General features: G+C 40.5%; 2 protein-coding genes across 2 annotated transcripts; both read right to left on the reverse strand.

The window, feature by feature from the left end:
- Window positions 1-786: 786 nt before the first annotated feature.
- LOC111874311 lies at window positions 787-8,429 on the reverse strand. The gene is made up of 4 exons (XM_023869705.2): window positions 8,256-8,429; window positions 5,755-5,876; window positions 4,501-4,642; window positions 787-2,511 (listed from the first exon to the last, which is right to left on the reverse strand). The coding sequence occupies exons 1-4, from the start codon at window positions 8,398-8,400 to the stop codon at window positions 2,372-2,374; spliced, it is 549 nt and encodes a 182-aa protein (XP_023725473.1). The 5' UTR covers window positions 8,401-8,429; the 3' UTR covers window positions 787-2,371.
- Window positions 8,430-9,941: 1,512 nt separating this feature from the next.
- Window positions 9,942-10,565, reverse strand: LOC111874314. The gene has a single exon (XM_023869707.1). It carries the CDS (start codon window positions 10,563-10,565, stop codon window positions 9,942-9,944), a length of 624 nt encoding a protein of 207 aa, XP_023725475.1.
- Window positions 10,566-27,024: the final 16,459 nt, after the last annotated feature.

A 27,024-nucleotide genomic window follows, 5' to 3' on the forward strand; every position in this document is an offset into this window, starting at 1 on the left:
TTTTGTTGAAGTTCTTCATATCGTATTTCAATAAAATTTGAGAAACTGTTTATATGATAAAAGGAAGAGTTAATATATGGTTTATGTAAACCAGACTTTATTGTGGAATAAATGTCCCACAACCTTTTGTGGAAGTCTCCCATGATGAATTTCAACAATATACAATATGTGGAAACTCTCCATTTATGATCTCGTGTAGACCAGACGTCATTTTGATCAGTCTGACTGAAAGAATTGCCCGACAACTTGTAGTGAAAGGCTCCCATAAGTAATTTGAAGAATATTTGTTCTATGCTAACATTACCTCATAAACAGACAAACTGACCTCCATGTAAGGTGTGACTCTCCTGACTTTGTAAAGACCACCTGAAACATACTATACCAATAACAATAACCATAATCTGTGATTTGCCTGACATCATGGAACTAACAATCACTCAGACAATAAATTTCCAATCTTTTGTAGAGTAACAAGATTTATTACACTGTTCACAGGAATATGCTACTGGTCCCTATTTTGCGCAATATGAATCCAGTCCGTACCCTCACACCCTATTTCCCTGAAAAACATTTCATTGTTACCCTCCCATTCACTAACCTGATATATGTTCAGTTCTCTGTTGCCATTAGACCAGTAGTATTCTGCAAAAGTTGAACAGTTCGTGGTACAGTGATATACATACCAACACGTCTTTTGGATCAAGAGAACCAAATTCAAGAACATAGTCCTATGATTCGAATAAGGATCAGTAGGGAGCTGCAAAGGCTGCATATTAAAAAATTAAAAATTGTGTATAATATTTATTGAAACTTCTCTGTGTAAAGCAGAGACAAAAGAAACTACACAGAAACTCCTGTTAATTCATGAATCAGAGAAATATAGCAACTTTATATAAGTTTAATATAATTATTGATACTTGTACATGTTAGTGTTTATTAGTTTTGTTACAGTACCTGTATTTTTAAGAAAGAGACATACAATTTCCTTATAATTTCCATACACAAACCTTCAAATGTAAATAAATAAATAAATAAATAAAATACTATTATAATAATTAACAATTAACTATAATGATTACTTCTAAATATCATAAAAGTAAACTTCTCCTTATACACAAATACTTTTACACAATAAAAGTATCTTCCCCAAATATTCCATATTTTAGTGCTTCAGCATTAGCATTACAGAAATCAATGAACTGAGTTATGGATTAATTAGGAATAGAGGGTACAGAAAAGCATGCTACAGACATATGAGTGATGGACGGGTTATACTTTGATGCGAACCTATATTTTTGCGCTATTTCCCGTTTTGAAGCATATCACACCAGGCACCAGCTTATAATCTGATACACTTGGTGAAACTGAATGACTAGCCATAACAGGTAGGGAATATTTCTTCACTGGAATATGTTAATATCATCTTATTTTTGCACAGATGGAATACAGTCAGTTCCTTTAGTAATGGAGTGAGTGTTACAATTTAAACACAACATTCTGCAGGTGTTAGTACCTTACCACAGTACTGAATACACAATAAATAATACTGTACTGCTTGTTTAGTAAGGCATATGAGATTGACTGGAACTACAGCACATATGGGGATGATAAACACAGAATTTTAATTGTAAGACTTTACAGGAAGAGACAACAGGGGGTCTTGAGCATATGTGTGAAGATTATGTTAAACTGTACTTTAAAGAAACAGAGTGTGCAAGTGTGGAGTAGATTCAGTTGGCTCTGGATACAGCCAAGCATCAAGCTCTTGTGAATACTGTAATGAAAATATGGGTTTCACAAAAGCCTGAAAATTTCCCAGCTGAGTAATGACTATGTTGGATTGAGTTAGTTTGGGTTTTCAGTAAAATTAGGATTAACTTATCAATGCATCAGTGTCACACATGTCATTGCTAAATAGGTTACAAAATAGAGTGTTGCTTAATGTATTACTCAAACAGTAACAAAACTAAATATTGGCAATGAATTGCAGGCTTTCACGTTGAGAGAATATATTCAATAACATCTGCAGATTTTATAGCTTTTCAATTTTATGTAATGCAAATATTAGTTCCAGAGTCTGTAGTCAGAATGCAGGGATACCATACAAGTTTAATTCCTAGCAAATTCAGGGTTTCACATCATACATTTCGCCGTCTTTCCTAAACATTCACCATCGATCTGCACAGTACTGACATTAAAGTTCTCTCTTGTGTAGTCTGTCAGATATTCAATTTAAAGGGCCTAAACAAGAGTTTATAAAAACACGTTCACTTGCAGCTGTATTAAATGAAGTCGGTTATGACATCATCCGTTTCCTTGTGATTCACCTCACATCATTTCTTTCATTCCAATGGGGAAACTGCACCTCTGTTTAGGAGTTTATAAACAAATCCGTGTTGTCGAGGTCTTCTACAGAAAACAGCGCCTCTTCAGGGTAATTGGTGTTGTGGTGTTCTTGAATGTCAAGCTTGTTTGATTCGTTGATTATAAGGAAGTGGTTGGAGTGTAAACCTGTAAAGCCAACATTATAATAAGCAACAACAAAATGAAAGAATACGTCATCTTCTCAGATAATTTGACCGAACGTTGTTATCACTCCCATACAGGTTTACTTCCTGCGACGCCCATCATAATAATCAACTCCATGGCACAAGAGAGCCGGAATAGCTCAGTCGTTAAAATGACGGGCTAGGGGCTGGACGGCCAAAGAATTGGAGTTCGATTTCTGGCACGGATAAGAAAACTTTCTCTACTCCTCAGCGTCCAGACCGACACGGGGGCCAATCCAGCGTCCTCTCCAATGGGTACTGGGGCTTTTTCCTTTGGGGTTGAAGCTGATCGGTTACCTCCATTTTGTGCCGAGGTAGAGAATAGTGGAGCTATACTTTCAATCTCCCGCAAGTCTCCATGTCGTGGTATTTGATGAATTAAGCGCAGGGACAACTTTACAGTTTACTTTTACCTTTACTGCGAAACAGAGCGCTTCTTTACAGGCCTTCAGTTAGGCAAGAAATATCTTATCTTGTTTTCCTTTTAGACATGTACGCCTACACAAGCGGATCAGAGCAGAGAAGATAAAGAGGAAAACATGAAGGAGGAAGAGGATGAAAACTAGAAAAGAGAGGAAGAGAAGATAAAGGTGGAAAAAACTAAAATGAGACAGGAATTGTAAGAAGAAAGAAGGAGAAAATAAGATGAAAGAAGAAGTAGTGGAAAAAGAGGAAGAGAAGAAAGGACAGAAGACAAAAGGAAATTAAGAGAATAATATGAAAAAGAGGAAGTTAAATAAACAGTGAGGGGGAAGGAAAGATGAAAAGAAGAAAGAGGAGCAAGATAATGAAAGGAGGACTAGTATAATGAGAAAGAAAACGAAAGGAGGATTGATAAGAAGAAAACGGGTGGAAAAGGTAAGCGGAAGAATATGAAGATAAAGAAAGAGCTGTAACCGTACGTCCCTCGCCAAAATTATTTAACTAAGGTAATGAACAACTGATGCATTGTTTAATACCATGACAGACGCTCCATCGGCGAGATACCATCCCGGGACCGTCTAGTTGTAATTCAACTATTGTCCCCTTTAGGCTAAGGGTGCCACTATTGTCCCTAACGCCGCCTGTTTACTCCCAATGCCATAAACCCATGAACTGGCCGTGTGCGAGACCGGCCATGAGGGGTCTTGCGTGCCTTGAAGACCTAAAAAAGTTTACGGGCTTCTCGAAAATACGAATGTGGGTCAGATGCCGGGCTCGACCCTTGGCTTTCTCTTTTTATGTTTCTATTTTTTCGTTTTTTAGGCCAACTGGGGGACTGGTAAAGAGAGGGCAGTCGGTTATAGGGAGCGGAAGAGGACGGTAGTTGGAAGGTAGATAGAGAAGAGAGAAGTGTTTAAGAGTAGTGGTAGCGAGTCGGCGGACGGAGCGGCTAGCTTGGAGAATAATGTAAATATTCATCATTAATGAAATTTTAATTAAAACTGCAATCCACGGTGTGTTCTGGAGCCCCCCGGATTCATAAACCTCGAAGTGTGTTCCACTCCCATATCCGAAGCACCCGTATCCTGTGATTAAGAACTCAAGCTCGAGCGAAAGTCGTGGCGGCTGTACGTCGGTGGACGGCTACAGAGCTAACGAAACAAGCTTAAAATACTCTTCTTTTATGTTGCCTTCATGTCTGATGGCTTGGGTCTGTTCGCAACCTTCCACGCATTTTCCGTCTAACTGTTCCAGTTCCGATTAATCATGAAGTTGATACATGCTAGGGCACCTTTGACGGGGGATCAGGCCACCTAAAGGTTCCTTCCTACACAACACAGTAGCAGACACACTGACATAAATTACATGGATTCCTAGAGCGAAATTTGAATCCGCGAACCCACTATTATGCGGCACAATGATGCAAGAGTGTAGAGGTAGCTTTAGGTCAAAACGAAGCACCCTAATGACAGTCAGATTATACTGAACTTAACTGGCTCTTGTCAAATTTGGTACTTTCTAAACTTACCGTTCATGGCTTCGAGTGCAACATTGCTGCCCGATGTCTTGATGTAGAAAAACCTGCTGTCTGCTTTCGTGAATCTCAAAGGATCCTCCAACACACCTTCTAGTTCATTCGAGTTCAGCACTGCTGCCATGTCTCTCAGTGACTGCATGATCAGCCGACAAGCAAGATCCGTTAATAAATCAATACATGACATAAGCCCTATCATAACTTACTAATACCACGAAGCAAGTCTTTTTGTGAATCGAACTTAATACTCTTACAGACAGTCAAGAATTCCTCTACCATTAATGGAACTAGTGTTCATAACCGTTCATAACAGCCCACCACTAGACCTTGTCCTGAGGTCCTGAGCCACCTACATTCAGTTCACATGTATGCACCGAAGCATGCACACACACACACACACACTCGCACGAGAACTATTTCCTAAGATCCACCTACTCTGCGAGTATTAACCTACTCTCTACGTCAGCCATGTCAAACATGCGGCCCCCATAGCCATAAAGTGCGGCCCCTCAACTTTTAGAGCTAATTGATATTAAAATCTATATTAAAATTTTTGTAGAAATATTTTTTTATAAAGACAATTTTCCAACAGACCAGAAGACAAGAAGTCTCACGCAGACATAAATTAGCAGGCTGCAGGAAATTCAATATTTTGCTATTTCTTACAAAATTTCTTGTGTAATCTCTCTTTTTACATATTGAAAAGTTGTTTGATACTTGTCAAAAATGGCATTCTCTTGCTTTTTGAAACTGTAAGATATGTGACTTTAGGTAATTATATTTAAATTATTCCTAAATAATAAATGGAATTAAATTTCCTTGTATCAAAATCTAATGTATATTTCTATTTTGAAGTGCGGTCCTGGACTGTTATTTAGAGGGCTGAGGTGGCCCTCTGTACAAGTTGAGTTTGACATGCCTGCTCTACGTGGTCCCTTTAGTATCTCTGATTGTCATTTCAAATGTGTTTGTTGTCTGTTTTACGTATGCTACACTGATTTATCACTCTAGTAATGTTTAGTGAAGATGACAGATTATGAATCGTATCAAAACATAGATAAATAGTTTCTCTACCTTCCAAATAAAATTAATATGTTCATATACATATATAATAAAAATTATAATCATCATCATGACAAGGCTTAACTTTCTAAGACAGTTTGTAATTTTAAAATGCTTCATTCGTAGATAATGAACATTTCTTCTCTAGCTGAATTGCGTGACACAAAATATACAAAACATAATTACCGACATCTGAAGTTTCTTATCTGCCGTCATGCTTAAGCAGACTTTGGTGGCCTGGTGCACTGGAAGCACCATCTTGGTTTCCCAAGCTTCTGCACTTGTGTAGTAATAGAGAGAAAAGTCAACTGAAATAAAGAAGACAAACGCTTTCAAATTCAGGAAGCACAGAAGCCTCACTGCGGCAATGGATAGCCTTTACTCTGAAGATGGAGGGTTCAGATACAGTCCACTGTGGTTTCAAGAAACCAATTCCAGTGAAGTGGGCTCACGAACTTATGGATGCCCTCATTCAGGAGATCCGGAAAGCCAAGAACCTCCTGAGTAAAGCGTTGCCGCTGCATTAACCTGTTCGGTGATTTATATTTCTGTATGTTATTACTCTCTTGTATTTCCTAGATTTAATTTTTCCGATCTGTGGTCCTTCGATCAAATTGCAACTATAGATATTTCTAATGAAATTTTTATATCGGAATCAAGTTTCATCGAAACTCGGAATCTGTCGTTTCGAGAGACAGGGGAGGAACATAGCAGCAATTCCGAAAGCTCTGTTACGACTTCTTTTGGACTTTAGGCGTATTCTAATGCAGCATCTTCAGTCGGTAGGATCCATAAAGTTTTTCTGTTCGAAACGGTCCTCACAGTTTGCTCCTAACACTTCCATCATTAGATCTCCACTTACTCGCAGTTCCTGTGAGTGTATTGTTTGTCACATAGGAATTGTTTTGTTTTTGTTTATAAAATTAAACTAACAAACTTAAAGAAGAAAGTCGTCTTCTGGGTTTACGCTACGTTCCTCCGAAACGTCGGCCGAAACGAAGAATACACGGTGCCTAAACCCAGAAGACGACTTTCTTCATTGTCATCGCCGTGAAAACCTCAAAACTTACATAACAAACTTAAGTTTACAACTATGTCGTTCAAGAAGTTAAGAAAAGTGATTTGATTATAAGATAAATATATATGCTTATGTTTACCTATCAAATGTCCTGATTAAGCTGTTAAAATCAACGATATGAGATAGAACATTATGTAACTGACTATATGTGGCACAATACTTCCTAGTACTCATGAATCAAGCCCCTCATTCTACAGAAACTTACAGTTTATTACCGTGTTCACTAGGCCGTCACTAGCTATTATCTTGAACTAGATGAATCCAGTCCATAAGCTTACCCTCATGTCCTATTTAAGATCCATTTTAATATTGTCACGTGTTAAGAGTGTGACTGTTGACGGGGTTTGGACTGGTGACCCGATTTATTGACCACTTACACACTCATGACTCGTGACTACAGTTTACAGATCACCGACACACAGATTAGCGTCCTCAGATTATTTCAGTCTCAACTAGCCGTTTCCTTGCAATGGATTTTAAAAGAGGAACTATATCAGTCTCACTAAACTACACACTCCAAATAGCACAGCAGGACTTTCAACTGAGCACTCTTGCAACTAACTTGCGGCCATTTTACACAAACATCCTAGTCTTGTCTTCACCGCCTGACTATCAACTGAATAAGCTCAAAGTCAAAGTCGAAGGTAGTTTACGACTGGCGGTTTGCCGCCAATTAGTTCGTCTTCGCGTCATGCCCTTGAAACCACCTGAGATATTTTCTTGCAACTAAATTCTTGCTGTCATAATCCTTGTATAACATTCACTCTGACGAGTGGATGGGTTTGTCTTTTATGAATATGCTGAACCTTTCATCAAGTGTACGTATGGCTCATATAGCATATTACTGACAATTCTTGCTTTTGCACTACGAGTATATACCCACAGTTCAAAAGCAAAAGTCCGAAAGCCCCCTGTCAGTCCAGGTTTTGCAAATCAGATCACGCCTATCTTACGTGTCTTATGCTACAACGGCAGCTTAGTCACTTGAACGGTCGTAAGCTCGAACATAGTCAAGTTTAAGTCTCTTATATTTAACCGACTAAGCTCGAAGTCGAAGTTACATTGCGACTGACGGTCAGTTAGTCGATAATTCTTGGTGTCGAGCCCAATTTGGGGCTCATGACCAGATATTAATTATTAACCGACTAAGCTCTAAACCTCGTCTCACTTATAACCTCTTGGCACGGACAACACAGAAAACTCTGTTCTTCTGTTGCTGTACCATTGTTGCTTTCGTGTCTGTTGCTGTGGGAATGTGTTTACGGAACCGTTGCCCAGAAACGGCCCTGGTATATCCGCCCATCTCGCGGTCGTTGCATAGCAATGGCTATAAGCGCTGCAATATAATCCTACTATCTACGTCTACGCCTAGTGATCTACAAAAATTTTATTTTCATATCCCCATGAATTTTACATTCCCTGCCTATCTCATAATCCTTAATTGTATTACCACAAGAATATTTGGTGGAGGGTTCAAGTTATGTTCATCTCTGTGCAATGTTACCTTCGAATAATATGTTACTCTTCATGTAATACTGATATATGGCACGAAACCCTATCCCACACCACACATACAACCCAACGAGTGGAGTTCGATCTGTACACTCACCGTCAGGATCAACAATATTGTTGAGTGTCTTGGTGCCCAGCACCGGGTGTCCTGTGGCGTCCTGCGTCACGCACAGATACACCTGTTGGCCAATATTCTTGATGCGAACGTTAGCGTGTTCGGGATCTTTCAGGCTCGGAAACATCGTAAAGCAGTCGATCTGAGAGACAGAGTATCGCTACTCTGAGAGCAGGAGCGCTTATATAGCGGGGACAGGGTCATTTTGGCGGGGAAGTACGACGTCAGTGGTGACTCGTGAGTTTCCCGTCTCTACGTCACGACTCAACTACGTAATGAAACAATAATTATTACCAGGTAAGAGAACGGGAAACTCCCTACTAGTGACACTGACGTATTAACGCATATAGCCGATACAATCATGATTTCAGTTTAAGGTTTATTGTAGATTTACGTAAACATTTACCAACATGGTTGTTATCCAATCAAATTTTGTATTTATTTGTGTGCATAATCAATAGCCCAAAGGCTGCAGGAGCAAAGAAACACACACAAAAAGACAAAACAAAATCCCATTAGTGTAATTGCGGAGTGCGGGTAATACTGGAAGAATTATAAGAACGAAATTATGTTCCTTCTTTCTGAGTGGTTGCCAACAGGAAGTAACCTACAGCAGGCAACAATGTAATGTATACAAAACTAAAAACTAGACTAAGAATTAAATTTAATAATTATAAACTAAAACAAAAGAAGTAACAAAATAATAATAATAATTCAATTAAATTCATGTTTATTTACATGCAAATTTAACAGCACAGAGACCAATTAAAGTTAGCACGAGTACATAGAAATACACAAAGGTAACTAAAAAGCAAAATACAAAATATGACACTCTATACAATGGCAATAAATTAATAATAATTCCAAGAAAAATTATGGTTAGCGTTAACAGGAGAGAAAAATAAAATAAGATCAATATCCGTACATACACGCACATAATATTAAGATATTGACAAATATTATTAACAATTTTAGGTTGAATGTGATTGACAGAAATTGTCCCGACTGCAAATATGTCGAGATCTTCACCCACCGCTTTGGCAGTATAGGAGCACCATTAATAATAATAATAACAATATTTGGGTTCGATGTCACGTAAAGTCATGTGGAATTTATAGTGAAAATATGGCAGTGGGGCTGTTTTTCTCTGAGCACATGTTTCCCCTACCAATTCTTATCCCACCAACTACTACATATTCATTAATCATCCTATCACCGACGCTATATAGTCTCGATCCTGCCAGCATCGTTAAATAACCATTCCACTCCTTCACAATAAGAGTATAGACAGTGTCACGTAACTTCGAATAAGGCCCCCGCATTCCTAGTCAAATCCCGCGCATAGCTTGTGGTGAGAGGAGTTTCTTAACACACGCTCTTCCACTTTCACCGAGCCCTCGCGTTTCGTTGAAACTATCCTATTCTCTTTTCGAAGAACATATTACAATAATACAAATAGTATATTGTCACTCGTCATGCAAAGAAAAATATGTTTAATGTGTATTACCAATTTATACTTTGAAAATAAAAAGGTAATAGTCATATGTAATGAAGAAAAGAATTTAGCCATTCGTCCTGGAAGTACATGTAGAATTAACTAGTGTGTCCCTGTTAAAAATGTAGTCTATGCCGTGAAAATTAAAACTGGTCATACCTCGTATCTCTTATTTACTCATCATCTTCATCTGACGTTTCACTTTCCTCACTATCTGATGTGATGATTATATTGTCTATCCTGGTGTCGATATCCAATTCCCTTGCGAAGGACTGGTCCTCTCGATTTTCCACTTTATTGCAATATGCTGCCCAGTATTCGGCGGAAATAGAATTAAATTTCTCCTCTGCTAGACGCATTGCATCGTCCAACTTAAATGTCACGTTCCTTTGGCCCATCCAATTTTTAACGGTGCCCCACACCATCTCAGTAGGGTTAAAGTCTGGATGATAAGGTGGGAGACGTATCACAGAGTGTCCAGCAGCAGCACAAATAGCGTCTAGTCTATATTCTTTATTATCTGACTTGTGTTTTTTTATTATTTCGTACAGGTCTGGTTTCAGTGCCGAAGCCGGATACAAAATGTTCCGTTCTGCCAACCACTGTTTCATTTCACTTACTTTGTTATTTGAAGTTGGCCCTCTGGTTACTTCAATATTATGGTAACTTGCATTGTCAGTTACGATCACCGTTCTTGGAGGCAAGTTTGGAATTAATTTTTCCAGGATCCACTTCTCAAAGTTTCCAGAATTCATCTCGTGGTGGTAGTCTCCTGTTTTTCTGCCTGACTTAAACATAGGCAAAGCTTTCTCCACAAAATCTTGCTTACCACCACAATGTACAATAATTGCTCGTGGAAGTTTGGCAACAGGAGAGGAGAGTGCTTTGTTTAGAGAGTCATCCCAGGAGTATGACGATGTGTGGCTACTATGCAAGTACTTTTCTAGGCCGACCGTCTCTGCGATATTGCCTGATTGTCCTCAGATAATGCAGGCGTTTAGAACGGGTGTTATGCCATTCAATCAATGTTTTTCTGTTATCCCTCGTCCTTCGACGGAAACCAAGCCCTGCGAACAATTCTCCTGCAACTAGGAAGACTTCCTTTAAATTTTAGGTCTCTTACCATTTTTTTGTGAAGTTTGGGCATGCTAACTCTTTCGCCCTCTGTTTTATGAAAGTCGTAGACCATTCTTCTGATGGCGTCTTCTATAAACTGATGACTTTCCGTTACAGGTTTCTCCTTCTTACCTTTCTTGGTCGGTGAGTCAAAGGAAGCGCCCTCTTCTAAGCTCTTTTCTTTTCGAATAGTTTCATTCAGTGCAGTACGGCCGATTCCTGTAGCTTCACATACTGTTTTCTGGATTGACTTTAAGTTTACAGCAGCTCCACTATCTGCTGTCTCTTTAAGTAATTACATACATTTGCAATTACTTGCTTCGTCTGAGAGTGTAGACCTATACCCTGACCTAATTTCTTACTCATTATGTACGATTAGCGCACAAGAAAACTGACGTCTTTAAACAGATGACAGAAAAACCGTAAGTATAACCTGCTTCGAGGGTGACTTACAAACAACTGGCCGCTTGTCACTTCTCACACCCTCGAATCCACCCCGTTGTCTGAAATTTTTCTTCTGCACATTCAAGGTTAATCTTGGCCTTGTTCGAAGTTACGTGACACTTGCTATAATAGTGTGTAAAATTAAAGTTGTCGCCATGTTTAGTTACACGTTAGGCCATAAGGAGGTGATTGGTCAGCTTCACGTCACGACGCCTTTGCTTCAGGGGACGGTGACCGGTGCGCGCTTAGTAGGGGGTGAGTGGGACCCAGAGTCGGCCTAGACGCAATGGCGATAAGAAACAGTGGCAATAATAATAATTCAATTCAATTCGTGTTTATTTACGTGCAAATTTAACAGCACAGAGGCCAATTACAAAGTTAGCACGAGTACACAGAAATACACAAAATAATTAAAGAGCAAAACACAAAATATGTCAGTCTATATAATAGCAATAAATTAATAACCATTAAAAAATTGACGTTAGCTTTAACATGCGAGGGGAAAAAAGTACATTTCCAATAGTTTTGCCATTTGTGGGGAGAACGGACAATACATGTACATACACACATAGAAGTTAATAATAATAACTNAAATGAAAACACTAATCAAGTAACTCCGTAAAAGGTTTGGTACATGCTTGTAAAATATGATTCAGAGAAACCGCTCCGTCTGCAAATATGTCAAGATCTTTACCCACCACGTTGGTAGCAAGGGCGCACCGAGAAGAGGGACAGTGTCTTTTTGAGGGACGAACGCTAAAAGTAGAGAAGTCTCGAACATGGCAAGTAGGAACACGAAGACTAGCATTATCCAGAAGGGAGGAGCAGGATTTAAGGCCACGATAAACCTGAATGAAAAAGAGTGCATCAAGAAGATAATAATTAACAAAATTGGTTTAGGCATGTGCCACGCGTGAGATGAAAAATGCATAAAGGATCTTATTCGGAAATTTTAAAGCGAAGAAAGCACTTTGAGGATCTATGCGGAGGTAGGAGGTCAGGGAGGAATCTTTTGACTGCATGAATGTTGGAGAATTTCTTGACTCTCAGCTTTTCAAAAATCTGTACTCTATGTTATTAATACACGTAAAACGATAGTAATAATTATAGGAATAATAACTGCCAATAATCACGATCATAATAAAAAATTACCCCCACAGAAAGGATATGCAGTAACGTTCAGTTACGTACATGCAGTGAAATTTCTGCCGCGCAATAAGAAGGAAGGTACGGACTTCCCTCGTGTGCAGTTGGATCTCTTCACGCTGCTCAACTTCCCTTCAGGGAAGCAACGCCGGAAAACTTAACTGAATTCATCGCGTTGTTAGACCAGACCTAATCAGTAGTTCGAATTATAATTTTTATATATACAGGACTAATGCAAACTGTTACAGTCACATAGCAACAAGATTGGAAAGAAGCCGGCTTACGGCGCACATAAACGTAATCTAACGTAACAAGAGGTTCTACGAAGAATTAATCGCCTACTTTCCCTTGATGCGATGACATAGAAAACGGAAAATGAGGGGAAACACACAGACACACAGATGAACATACAGCCCGTTGCCTAGCAAAGATAAGGAGGAACTTACAGACATATACAGCAAGGCGCTCTCATAAGTCTCATAAACCTAAAAAAGAACTAGGGGTGGACACAGACACACAGACGGCAAGGTGATATCATAATCCTTCTAACAAAAATTAGAAGGGGATATACAGACAGACAGCAAGACGATCCCATAAGTCTCCTTTTATTTTTCAAAATGAGGAAAGTAGACTAAAAAACAGAACGTTATAAGAGTTCCCAAACGAAAATTATTCCGATTTTTCTATAATTAACGCAATAAATAAATAAATAAATAACCTTTTTTTTTCCCCCCTTGGCACTACAGCCCCAGTGGGCCTAGGCCTACCTCCATGAACTTCTCCGTTCACAAATAAAGGACCTATACCCATAAGAAAAGCAGGAGCTGGTGTGTTGAACATAAATGGAATTAAACCAGAGAGCGGGCACACGCTAGCAGCTCCGCACGTCAATATGCTTTATTTTAATTATACAACATTTATCTCCTGACTGAGTTGTAAGGCTTCTTGGCGCCTACAAGTAGCCGAGGTGCTGTTCCACCGTACTTATTTTCCTCCATTAAGTCCTGAATGCGGAATATGCGATCACTTCTTGCTCTGTTACGTCAAAACCCACCCAGACGATCCCCAACAATTTCGTCTGCGTATGGAGTTAACCTTGAAAGAAGAATGTTGGATAATGTTCTGTTTGTAGGCGCTACATGACAGCCGCGGTACGCCCCAATAATCAGTACACTCGGCTTTAATCCTTCCATCGCTGTAGCAACTTTAATTATTCCAAATATAGCTAAAAACTTCGTGGATCTCAGAACTTTATGTTTCACCTCCTGCTAGGATCGGTTCTATCCGAATTTCTTCAATACCTGGCGATTAATACAGTCAAAACTTTTGAACTCCAATTTCAACTACACAAGAACTGGTCGTAGGGAATATGCAAGCCATTCAAACTCGACAGGATATATTTGCAGTGAAGGCTTCATGAGTGTAAGAGAAATTATACAAAAATAGGCTCAGGTACTTTTTTGATTTTTTATTATTTTATTGGGATGGGGTGAGACTGAGTCCACTTGATACATCGGCCATTAACTGGCCTATTTTGCCAGCTCCGGATGCTACATGATGAGCGTGGAGCAGTCAGTAGAATGAGAATTAGCAGGGGAAACCGAAGTACTCGGAGAAAATCTGCTCCAGTACCACTTCGTCCAAAATAAATCCCGTATGACCTGACCTGGGCTCGAACCCTGGACGCCGCGGGTTCATGTACTTTTTTTTTTATTCGCTAAGTGGGGGGTGGAGTGCAACTGGGTCCACTCGGCACGGCGGCCACTGATTGGCCTATTGTAGCCTGCTCCGGGTGATTATGATGATTATGATACCGGAGAATTTGGTGGAATGAAGATTGGCAGGAGAAACTGAAGTACTCGGAGAAAACCTGCTCCAGCCCCACTTTGTCCACCACAAATCCCAGTTGACCAGGCCCGGGATCGAACCCGGACCGCCGCGATGGGAAGCCAGCGACTAACCGCTTGAGCTCTGGCGCGGGCACTTCATATACTTACTCATGGTATTAAACGCTTCACGAGTATATATATCAAATTTTGTTCCTATTCGGCCGCCCAACCCCCGCTTCCTCTGTGCCTGGATGTGGTTTAGAATTTCCGGACTTACGAATGTTGATAAGAGCAAACAGCGCCCTGCCCATCGTGGCACAGAGAAGGGTGTGTTCTTCGACACTTGAGAGACGAAACACGGCTGGACACAGTACTAGGAGCAAGGTCTTACAGCACTCAATCAAAACAAATTTACATATTTTGTACTCAAAAGAAAGTCTGTAATTTGCCTCAGTAAAACTTCGAAGGCACTGAGAAATGAGCATATACATTATTTTTCTCACGGGGTGAAACTGAGTCCACTTGGTACGTCGGTCACTGTTTCGCCTATTGTACCAGCCCCAGATGGTAGATGATGATTGTGGAGCAATCGAAGGAACGCGAATTGGCAGGGGAAACCAAAGTACTCGTAGAAAATCTGCCCCGTGCCACTTAGTCCACCACAAACCCCATATGACCTGACCCGGACTCGAACCGGGCCGCCGCGGTGGGAAATCGGCGACTAACCGCCTGATATTAGGTTTTAATATACAAATTCTCCGGTGTCCTGATTGTCTATAAGATACAGCATTGATAGCATCGCTGAATAACGAATAAAAATCTCAATACGTGACAAGTTATAATAGGCCAGATGGTTAAATGAATCCCCCCTCACGCCCCATTTCTTCTGAACTCCATTTTAACATCCCTTAAGTATCGAGTTACGCTCCGGAAAGGACTACTCCTAAGTTATGAGACTACATTTTATACAAAGCCGCGCCATAATTCAAGCAGTTAGTTGCTGGCTTCCCACCGCGGCGGCCCTGGTTCGATCCCGGGTCTGGTCAAGTGGGATTTGTGGTGGACAAAGTGGCGCTGGGGCAGGTTTTCTCCGAGTACTTCGGTTTCCCCTGCCAATCTTCATTCCACCAATTACTCCACAATCACCCTCACCTATCATCTGGGGCTGAATAGGCCAGAAGTGGCCGCAGTACAAGGGACTTAGTCCCGCCCCACTAGGAATAAAAAAATGTATACACATTTCTCATCTCTCAGCCGTATTACCCGTATCGCCAATTTCATTCTCGTTTGACCTATAGGCTTCTGTGTTTTAGTTTATTTGTCGGCGTTGTCAGTGTTATATTATATTGTAGTATATTATCCACGGTAGCGTAGTTGGTTGAGGCACTATGCTACAAGCCGGAACGTCACGGGTTCAAGTCCCGATCAGGTCATTGAATTCTTTTTTTCAATTGATCTAATCCTTCCAGCCGCACTATGGCCCTGAGGTCGACTCTGCCTCTAACAGAAATGAGTACCAGGAATATTCTTGGGGGTAAAGGGCGGCCGACGCGTAAGGCTGACAATCTTACCGCCATCTGTGAGCTGATTGTCTGGAGAAAATGTGGGAAACTCAACATCTCACAACTCTATTGACCTCCACGGCCTGTTACAGGGATACCTTTACTTTTTTAAACTATAGTTTTGAATGACTGAACGGCAGTGAGCAATCAATAAGAAAGTATGTGGAAGGAATAGATCGTAGGCTACACTAAGGTATAGTCCATATGTTTGCCTGGAGAGAGGGATGAAAATCACAAAGAACATTAATCAGAAGAGTTACAGTTCTGGTCGAAGATTCAAACCGGGCATTTCCCGATGCAAGTCAGAAGTGTTACCGTTAGAAAGCTCAGTTTAGCTGCTACTGCTCCAGAAAATAAGTCCGGAACTCTTAGCGTAGACATAAGCTTGCAATTAATTTCCGAGGTGACCTTACAGAGAGTCGTGCCGCATGGAAACACTTGATTTATTCCAGGTAACGCAGGATACAATTTCATGCCTTGGGGCTTGTCTCTTGAAAATTCATCGCTGCAGAATTCAAAGAAGTCGTTCATCGCAGGACGTCAGAACTTGTTTTCTGGAATCATTTGCATTCTCTGTAACCGCTGAATGATATTCATATTGTACACTCTGTAGCCATATCTTCCTGGTGCCAGTCTCAGAATCATGAACACGACGCACTGGTATTATGCATATTATGAAACTTACAAAATTTTATATTCACTCACTCATGCAGCTGAGTCCTTCTTGAGAAGCCGCCAATTTTGCAGCTACTCAAAAACTTCCCAGCATTTTATGGAACCTGAACGTTCATTACCGTGTTCACAAGAACNGCACCGTGTATATATACACGGTGCCAAATCCCAGAAGACTGCTTTCTTCATAGTCACCGCCGTGAAAGCCTCAAATCTTACATATTTTAATATTGTCCACCCACCTAAGTCTTTATCTTCCTAGTGGTCTCTTTCCTTCTGGCTTTCCCACCAATATCCTATATTCATTCAGCTTCTCCCCCATTCGTGCTACATGCCCTGCCCATCTCATCCTCCTTGACTTGATCATTCTAAGTATACTTTGCGAAGAGTACAAGTTATGAAGCTTCTCATTATGCAGTTTTCTCCAACCTCCAAATATTCAAATATTTATATTGCAGAACAAAATCGACAGTCTTACGAAAAGTATGGCAATGCATTTTGTTTTCATTTGTGCATTGTATCTGTAAGATTATCTCAGATAACTGCAGGCATATGTGTATATGCACATGCTATTAAGCTGTATTTAAAATATCTTGAAATTAATTTTCGGTTACCGAAGTTTCGGAGCCGCGAAACTCAGTCGGTATACTGACTAGGCTACTGATTGGATGACCGAGGCAATGTGGCTCGATTACAGTCAGCAGAAACAGATTTATATCTACTCTAAAAATCATGATCTAGAGCCACCCAACCTCCTATTTAGTGGGTAGCACGGTTTCTATCTCAGGGGCAAAGGAGACCGGTGCGTGAAGCTGACCGTTCACCTCAATTAAGTTCCGAGGTTAAAAATGCGCGGAACCATACCTCCACTCTGCCATCCGTCTTCTAAAAGTGACGTTTAATTAAGCAAGTTTAAATAGCAGGCGGAGGGGTGGGACGCGTTAGCGTAGTTGGTTGAGGCACTATGCTACAGGCCGGAAGGTCGAGGGTCCAATTTACGATAAGGTCATGTGATTTTTCAATTGTCCTAATCCTTCCAGCCTCATAATGGCCCTGGGGTCGACTCAGTCTCTAACAGTATGCCTACCAGGGATCTTCCTGGGGCTAAAGGGCGGTAAGCGCGTCAGGTTGACAACTTTACCGCCATCTGTGAGCTCATCGTCTAGAAGATGTGGGAGTCTCGACGTCTCACAACCCTATGGGCCTTGACGGCCTGTTACAGGGACACCTTTACTCTCTTTTACTTACTTACTTAACCAGTGACTGTCATGGAAGGCTTCACGTACTAAAACAAAGAGTTCTCAGGTTGTTCCTTTCCTTAATTAATTACGCACCACGCCTTGAAAACGTATGGGAGAGCGGAGGTATAGCTCCACAATTCTTGACCTTGGCAGTGGATGGAGGTGAGTGATCAGCTTCACGCCCTGACGGCCATTGTCCATTGCCCATTGGATAGCAGTCCAGATGGGCCTCAGAGCCGGTGAGGATGCTGTGAAGAGGATAAAATCTCTTGCCCCTGCCGGGAATCGAACTCCGATCGTCCAGCCCATAACCCGTCGCTATACCACCTGAGCTAAGCCTATGTAGTATTGTAATTATTTTCATGATATTCGATTGCCTGTAGAGGAAGAAAACAGGTTAGTTTCCCCGTTAGGTTAATAAGGTTCAGAAAGCAGTGTGTGCCTATACATTACTACACTGCCACTTAACTCAGAGCGGTATAAAACACATGACTGCCTTCTCACTTTTCGTCGCCTCCTACGACTCGCAGGGTCACAGTGGATGTATTCGACCTCGTTTCCACACGGGAGCTCTGTGCTCGCTTATAAATCCTCGGCACGGACCCCACGGAAAACACTTTCTTACCTTTACCCAGCAACAGATATCTTTCTATTGGGAACGAAACTTCGATCCGTTGCGTAGCAATGGTCATATGCGTCACATTATGATCATCCTATCTACGTGTATATCGTAATTTGCCTTCAAGGTCCACCTGAAGCTGGCGGAGAATGGGAGTTTTGTATCTTATGGCGTCTTACATCATGTCCGGAAGGAAATAAAACAAAAGCTTACATCAAATTTGTTGCGGAAATCTGTAAAACTGGACAACCTCGATTTCAGTTCTTCACTCCTATGTACGTAAGAAGAGATTATATGAGCTGTGTTCACTAATGTGTTTATTTTCATCGTGTTTGTAAGCGCGTCCTACAGTAAAACGTACACTTCTGTACTGAGCTTGAATCTTTTGCAAAACATTGACTGTATTTCCCGTAGTAACGAAAGAAAACATTTGCATCGTATAAGGATAGCGCTCTACTGGTTGAAATCAGTTGTATTTCAGACGGGGACGCGCCGAGTTTATATTTTCACGCTGCAAGTTTTGTTCTTCATAAAATTACTGTGAACGAAGATGCAGAATGTGATGATGTATGAGCACACAAGGGACAGACAGATAAGTGGACCTGAGGAGAAGAAACCGCCTGGGAGACGTACATATGTCTGGGATGATGGTGTTCAGATGGATCTTAAAAAAAGGTGACATGGACTGGAGAAACCTGGTTCAGGATAGGATCCCATTAGAGGGTCCTAAGCTAGCGTTATTTAAATTTCGGATTCTTAAAAGAGAAGAAGCCGGTCACGGTATCCGAGCGGTCTAAGGCGTGCACTGTCTTCGCTCGCTCGGATGCCGGGATTGTGGGTTCGAATCCCACTCAGGGCATGGATGTTTGTGTGCGTTTTTCTGTGTTTGTGTACAGGTAAAGGCCTTGCGACGAGCTGATCACCCGCCCAAGGAGTCCTACCGTATGTGTAAGATCTAGAAAAACGGAAGTGAACGGAGAAGTTCATGGAGGTAGGGCTAGGCCCACTGGGGCTGTAGTGCCAAGGAAAAAAAAAGAAGAAGAATGTATTCACTAATTGAGCGATTATTAGCTTCTCAAAGAAGACGCTGCTTTGTGGCTCTGGGGCCCACTCATCCTCCTGTCCAATGGGCACCGGGGATTCACAGTCCTGCCAACATGTGAAATAGGAGCCGGGGTAGCGTAGTCGGTATAACGACTTAGCTACGGGCTGGAGGACCGAGGGGTCGGAGTTCGAATCCCGGTAAGGTAAAGAATTTTCTCTTCTCCAAATCGTCCAGACCGGCTCTAGGGTCCACCCAATCTCCTATCCAATATGTACCGGGGGTTCTTTCCTCGGGGGTAAAGCGGCAGGGACGTGAAGCCGACCACTCACCTCTAACAAGTGCCGATGTCAGGAAAACGTGGATCTATACATTCACTCCCCCATATGCCTTCATGGCGTAGTACTTAATTCGTTGAGCACAGGGACAAATTTACCAGCTGTGAAAACGATAGACCTGTAATGTGATACCTGTCTTTCAGTTTAATGTTTGAGCAGGAGGTTGACAACTCCTTATTTGAAAAAGATTGACATTTTACGAAGTATTACATCGAATCCCGGGCTTTTGCCCAGTAGCGGGATCCAGAGAATATGATAAGGGAAGTTTGGAGTTGTGTAAAAATCGGGCAGTTTCAGAAGTCGCTGCAGCTAGTCTGCGCTGTTCTTAACAGCTCCTTCTTTCAAAAAAATGTTTGAGGATTTCGTAATAGCGTGATTTTAATAAAAGCTCAATGAATGATAAAAGTTATTGTTAAAAATATGAATATACAATTAATTAAACAGATAAATTAAATCATAATATAACGTATACATAATTTTCAGTGTATTCTGTATTCGTTTTAATTTTTAATGTTTCCTTATTTCTCCTGATCGGATCAGTGCTGCGAGGGTTTAATTTTTATGCCTTTTACTTCAGAGTGTTTCCTCCAGTTTCATATTTTTGGAATTCATATATATATATCTCACTCTCAATCAGTTTATGGTTTATGCTAACCGTCTTACAGTGTATACACTTTTTCACCTTATTCTTCACTTCCACACTACATGTTTCAGCATTAATGTGCCATCCTCAGGTGTCTTTATGCACGTTAAACTATTGTACTGCATGCCATGATGTCTTCATTCTAAAATGACTAAAACCTGTATTCGTCATATAGGACGATGAATTCTAAATAATAAAACTTTTCAGGATTCATCCTACGTCGCATTCAAACACGCGAATTACACCAATCCTCTTTTATGTGAGCATTCTTCCTACATACATTTGTGTATCGTGTTCTGTGTTGTGTTTTGCTCCTGTTACTGCATGCGTTGTACTGCTGGATATGTGTGTTTCCTAACGGTGTTTTCCAGTGGGTACAGGGGGCTCTTTCCCATGGGATAAAGCGGCTGGGCGCGAAACTGATGACTCACCTTCATCTAATTCCGAGGTCAAGAATTGTGGAGCCATACCTCCACTCCACATAGATCCTATCACTTAAAGCACAGAGACAACTTTATGGATGCTATGTACGTAATTGGCCTATTGCTCCATATCTGCTCGATTTATTATCCTGCAGTTAAGTTCCAGATCTCACCACGCCGTGGCAGTGTTTCTACTCATATGCCTGGTACAGTGTGTCTGGAGCGACAATAGCGGTAATCTTCCCAACTATCTCACAATCGCCGCAAATGGGACAACGCTGATCAGTGATTAATATACGCACAAAGGGTTAAATGTTTGCTGAAACTTGGCTAAAGGAACTACAGGTGTTCGTAAAAATATTTTCTTTTTTCTTTTGTGGTTTGTTTTACGACGTTGCCAATATACAGAAAATATGGCGTCAAGTAATAGAATGACTAAGGATCAAAAACGGGAAATGATTTGAAGGAGGGACTGAAGAAAGCCATGAAATTCCTTAGTGCGAATGGCCGGTGGCCATTAATACAAGCCTACATTTTGCCGATACATCAATACGCTCAGCGTAAAATTGGTTAACTGTTAATTACGGATATATACAGATAAAGTTGTCATTACATTACATTGCATTGCATTCCATGGATCCAAAGTTAGTCAAAATGACTGTAGGATGTGGAATATGTCATATAAATACAAAACACATGTACAGTTCCAATGGAGTTCTCACACAAGAGAAACCAAGAATACAAAGTGACTACACACAAGGCTATTTAAAGACACATAAGTTATTTTCTACACAATAGGTATTCATCAACAGAGTAGAATGAATGTGTATTTAAGTATCGTTTCAGTGCTATTTTAAATCATGTCTTTTCATTCATAAGACCTTTGAGATCAGATCGCAGGTTATTAAAAATGTTGATCCCAGCATAATATGCGCTTTTCTGAAAGCATGAGAGGTTAGCAGTTGGTTTATGAAGACAAGTGTTTGTGTTGTGTGTTAACACTGTGTACATCCGCATTCATCTGAAAATGTTCTTTGTTACTGGTAATGAAATTTATTAATGGATATATATATATACACAAGACAAAGTTAAGATCTGTAGTCTCTTAAATAGATCTCTACAGGAATTACAGGATTTCACACCCATCATGATTCTAACAATTTTCTTTTGCAATGTAAATACCTTTTAGCTGTCAGATGAACTACCTCAGAAAATTATTCCATACTTCATTAAAGAGTGAAAGTAAGCAAAATAGATTAATTTAAGAGTGTCAATGTTACTAATATGTAACATGAATCTAACTGCATAACATGCTCTACTTAGCTTTGGAATCAACTGATTAATACGATTTTTCCAGTTTAAATGATTATCAATTTGCAAGCCAAGGAATTTGTGTTTACTCCCTCTTCTGTGTATTTATCATTATACCCTAAGTTTAATGGATGTTGTGGTGAGTTTTGTTATAAATTTTATTACATTTATTTTTCTAGGTTCAGGGATAGTTTGTTTGCAGAAAACCATTTACTCATTTGCGAAAGAACTTTGCTTCATAAAATGCAAAAATCATCCAAATTTTTCCCAGAAATTATAACAGTAGTGTCATCTGCATATTATTATTAGTATTCATGAGGTCCTTAGTGTAGTAGTGCTTAACTAATTAAGCACTACGCCATGAAGACGTAAGGGGGGAGTGCATGTATAGATCTACATTTTCTTGACTTCGGCACTAGTTGGAGGTGAGTGGTCAGCTTCACGCCCCTGTCGCTTTATCCGGGGGGAAAGAGCCCCAAGTACTCATTGGATAGGAGGTTGGGTGGGCCTCAGTACCGGTCTGGACGACGTGGAGAAGAGAAAATTCTTGACCCTACCGGGACTCGAATTCTGCCCCCTCGGTTGTCCAGCCCGTAGCCAGACGCCATTCCGACTACGCTATCTCTGCTCCAATTGCTAATTATATTATACGTATATGCAATGCATAAAATACGATTACAATTCTTCAGTAAGTAGCAATATTTTGGAAATTTTATTGCACTATGCTACAAACGGAAAGTCGCTGGTTCTATTACCAATAAATTCATTGGATGTTTTTCAATTAATCTAACCCTTCCAGCCACACTATGGCCATGGGATCAACTAAGCCTAGAACAGAAGTGAGTACCAGGAACCTTCCTGGGGTTGGAGGGCGGCCAGGCTGACAACCTCCCCGCCATCTGTGAGCCGATTTTCTAGAAAATTTGGGAACATCGACGTCTCACAACCCTTTGGGCTTCCACAGTCTGTTACAGGGATATCTTTATCTTCTTGGAAGATTCGTACTCTCATCTTATTCTTGGGAAACATAAAGCAAGCGTGACAAAGCATAATCCACATAAAATGCCCCTTTAGGCATCCTGTACCAAATATCTTTTTAGTCTAGAACCAAAATAAAAGAACAGAACTCCGTGGCCTGAAGCCCGCAAGCGAACTATACCGACCTAGCTACCGCCACTTGTCAGCGAAATCAGTGCCAACTTTGAGGATAGAGGGTGTCACGTGTTCAGCGCTACGGATCTCCACGGCAATTAATCTCAGTTCTGTAGACCGCAATCGCTATTTCCTTCAAATAGCTCCTCAGTTATCCTAACGAGGCTGAGTGGACCCCGTTCCAGACCCACTACTTCTCAAAAAATGTGGTTTCGCCAGGAATCGAGCCCGGGATCTCTGGATCTGTAGCCAGGAACTCTGACCACTAGACCACAGAAGGGGTCAGTGTAGAATTAGAACAATCCTTCAGAAAAGCAAGCATGCGTTCTTGATATTGTCTTCTTGAGATGCCCCGCTTAGTTCAGGATGTAAAGTGTGCAATAGACAGCCATTGGCTACAGATTTTCCCGCTACGTTATATTGTTCAGCGACTCCTTTCCAATCTCTGAAGTTGTGCAGCGACGAAGGGGCTGGCAAAGTGATCATTCTAAGTTTCGAGTTAGATTAACTGTAAGGTAATTTAGATTTTGAGGTTGTGGATTGATTCATGCGGCTCGGGATGAAGTACAATGGCGGACTGTTCTGAACACGGCAATAAGCATTGCTTACTTAATCCGTTCTTCTTATACCTTATGGTGTCCAGGTTGTTTTTTCGTGTCATCATTTTACAGACTGAAGGATTTCTTGAACGAGCGATCAGCTCATCGCAAGGCCTCTACCTAAGCACAGGACAATACAAACACAGAATAAACACATACACATACCCAACATCTATGCCTTATGTGGATACGAAAACACGATCACTGCTTCCGAGCGAGCGAAGGAAGTATGTGCCCTATACCGCTCGGCTACCGTGACGGCAATGGTTTCGTAATGGACGGGGTTACTGTCCAGCTGAGCGACAGAAGAGCGTTACTCCTGTTTGGAGTCTATCCTGAATGCGTCTATGACATGCTAACCAAATATGATCTCTGAACACGGAAGCACACTGGAACAATATCTGTATTCACATAAATGCAGACCTACTTTAGCTTTGTAAAATACAAGAACTGAGGTTATCAGCTCTTTACTAAAACCTATGAACCACATTTTTAGTTCAAAATTCCAATGACCTTAGTCGAGTATGAAGTGGATATGAGAGTTCAAGATTCATGCTAGTACACTAAAAACATTAACTTTTGAAACGTGACGACTTGTAGCCGGTTGTAAATTAAAGGATATTTCGGAGGAACAAGCAAGTAGCAATTAACTCTTGACTGCTGGAATTACTCTTCGACCCTGAAGACGGAGGCAGTACGTTCCTCTGGTACTTCAGTAAATTTTCTGCCAGGTTACATGACATCACATCCCAGAAGCTTGAATTTTTCGTAGTCAAAGCTGTGAGAACCTCAAATCAAACAAGTAGGAAATTACGGGTAACAAAATACTGTATTTACGCATGTATAGGCCGCACATTTTTTGCCAAAAATTCAAGAGGAAAACTGGGGTGCGGCTTATATTCGAAATCACACTTCATTTAAAAAAATATATATTCATAATTAGTAATACAGAGTGTTCTACTCCTGAAATAATATTCCAAGAAAATTATTTTTTCTATAATTTCTCTCTGAAAATTGTGCTGCGGCCTATACACGCACGCGGCCTATACCTGCGTAAATACGGTAGCTTTGGTGTATTCGCTGTCTGTCGTTTAATTACAGCAAACGAGCAGCGAACTTCTGGAGAATATGTTGGTAATAAAATATATATTATTTTCTCTAAGACGCTACTTAGAAATATTACGCTCATGATACGCACCAGATGCGCGTAAAATTGTCTGTAGGCCTGTGAATATATGTAAAGTGTTAGTTACGTCCGTCCGATATTAACCAAAATTGGAATTCTAGGTGGATTTTTTTTCAATTACCTAACCTTTCCAGCCGCAATATGCCCCTAGGGTCGACTCACACTCTAAAAGAAACGAGTACCTGGAATATTCCTGGGGGTAAATGGCGCCCGGTGCGTAAGGGTGACAACCTCACCGCCATCTGTGAACCGATTGTCTAGAAAATGTGGGAGCTTCACAACCCTATGTGCCTTCATGGCCTGTTACAGGGATACTTTTACTATAATTTACTTTCAGTAAAATTCCCAATTACAAAATTTCGTAAGACGCGGTAGCTTAGTTGGTTGAGGCAATATGCTACAAGCCGGAAGGTCGCAGGTTCAAGTCGCGATGAGGTCATTAAATTTTTTTCAATTTACCTAATCCATCCAGCCGCGCTATGGCCCTGGGGTCGACTAAGCCTCTAACATAAATGAGTACTAGAAATATTCTTGGGGGTAAAGGGCGGCCGGCGCGTAGGGCTGACAACCTCACCGCCATCTGTGAGCCGATTGTCTAAAAAATGTGAGAACCTCAATGTCTCACAACCCTATGGGTCTCCACGACCTGTTACAGGGATAGCTTTACTTACTTACTTTATTTTCAGCAATTCTCGAGTTATTAAATGCGGACAAAATAACAGACAAATGGACGGTCAGACATGGTGAAGTTCATAGGCTTATTTTTTGCAAAGTTTCTTTTCCAGCGGACAAGAAATTTTCAGAATTATTTAAATACAGTACGTACACATGGAGTACATAAATAATAAAATTTTTATATTAGGCCTATGTGATGAGTATTTTTTTTGTCTAGATTCAATCAAAACTTCAGAGACATGCACAGAAAACTTTACTTTTCGTAATGAATATGAATTCCAAGCCACGAGCGAAAAGGCCTCTTCCGACTTTGAGTATATATTTTTCAAAGCGTTTATTTCGATTCTACGTTACGTCATTGGCCTCGATGGTCATGTAAATCTTGTAGCGGAAAGATTACTGTGAAAAAAATTATGTAAAAATATTAAAAAGGCAAGTATGCTTGGCGGCATAAGCTCTTCTAGATGACGGGATACAGAATTGCACGCAACTAACAAATGCCATAGAGCAGAGTCCTCGTTGAGATCAAAACATAATAATTATTATTGAAGATCCTTATCAACAAAAAATTCTGCGATCCATTTTCTCGTAATTATGAAAATAATATATTCTGTGTGCCACTCTCCTCACCCATTCATGAGGATGAGAAATCCAAAGCCTTCTGAAAAGGAAATGACTTTTTTCATTTCAGAAGGGACATTGGAGCACGCACAGTGTTACAGAAAGTCATATTTTAAAAGGATTTTAGCTTTTGAATACATATTTCGATGTATTTGAATAGTGTTTAATATAATATGTAAAAGTAAAAAACAAAGATATCCCTGTAACAGGCCGTGGAAGCCCATAGGGTTGTGAAACGTCGAGGCTCTCACATTTCCTAGACAATCGGCTCACAGATGGCGGTGAGGTATCAGGCTTACGCGCCGGACGCCCTTTACCCCCAGGAAGGTTCCTGGTACTCATTTCTGTTAGAGGCTGAGTCGGCCCCAGGGCCATAGTGCGGCTGGAAGGATTAGGTAAATTGAAAATGTCCACCTTATCGGTATTCGATCCCGCCACCTTCCGGCTTGTAACATAGTGCTTCAGCCAACTATGCTACTGCGTGTCCCCATATAATATAATATAATATAATATAATATAATATAATATAATATAATATAATATAATATAATATAATATAATATAATATAATATAATATAATATAATATAATATAATATAATATAATATAATATAATATAATATAATATAATATAATAT

The sequence above is a fragment of the Cryptotermes secundus genome, unplaced genomic scaffold, assembly GCF_002891405.2.
Source record: "Cryptotermes secundus unplaced genomic scaffold, Csec_1.0 scaffold2191, whole genome shotgun sequence".
NCBI classification, from domain to species: Eukaryota; Metazoa; Arthropoda; class Insecta; order Blattodea; family Kalotermitidae; genus Cryptotermes; species Cryptotermes secundus.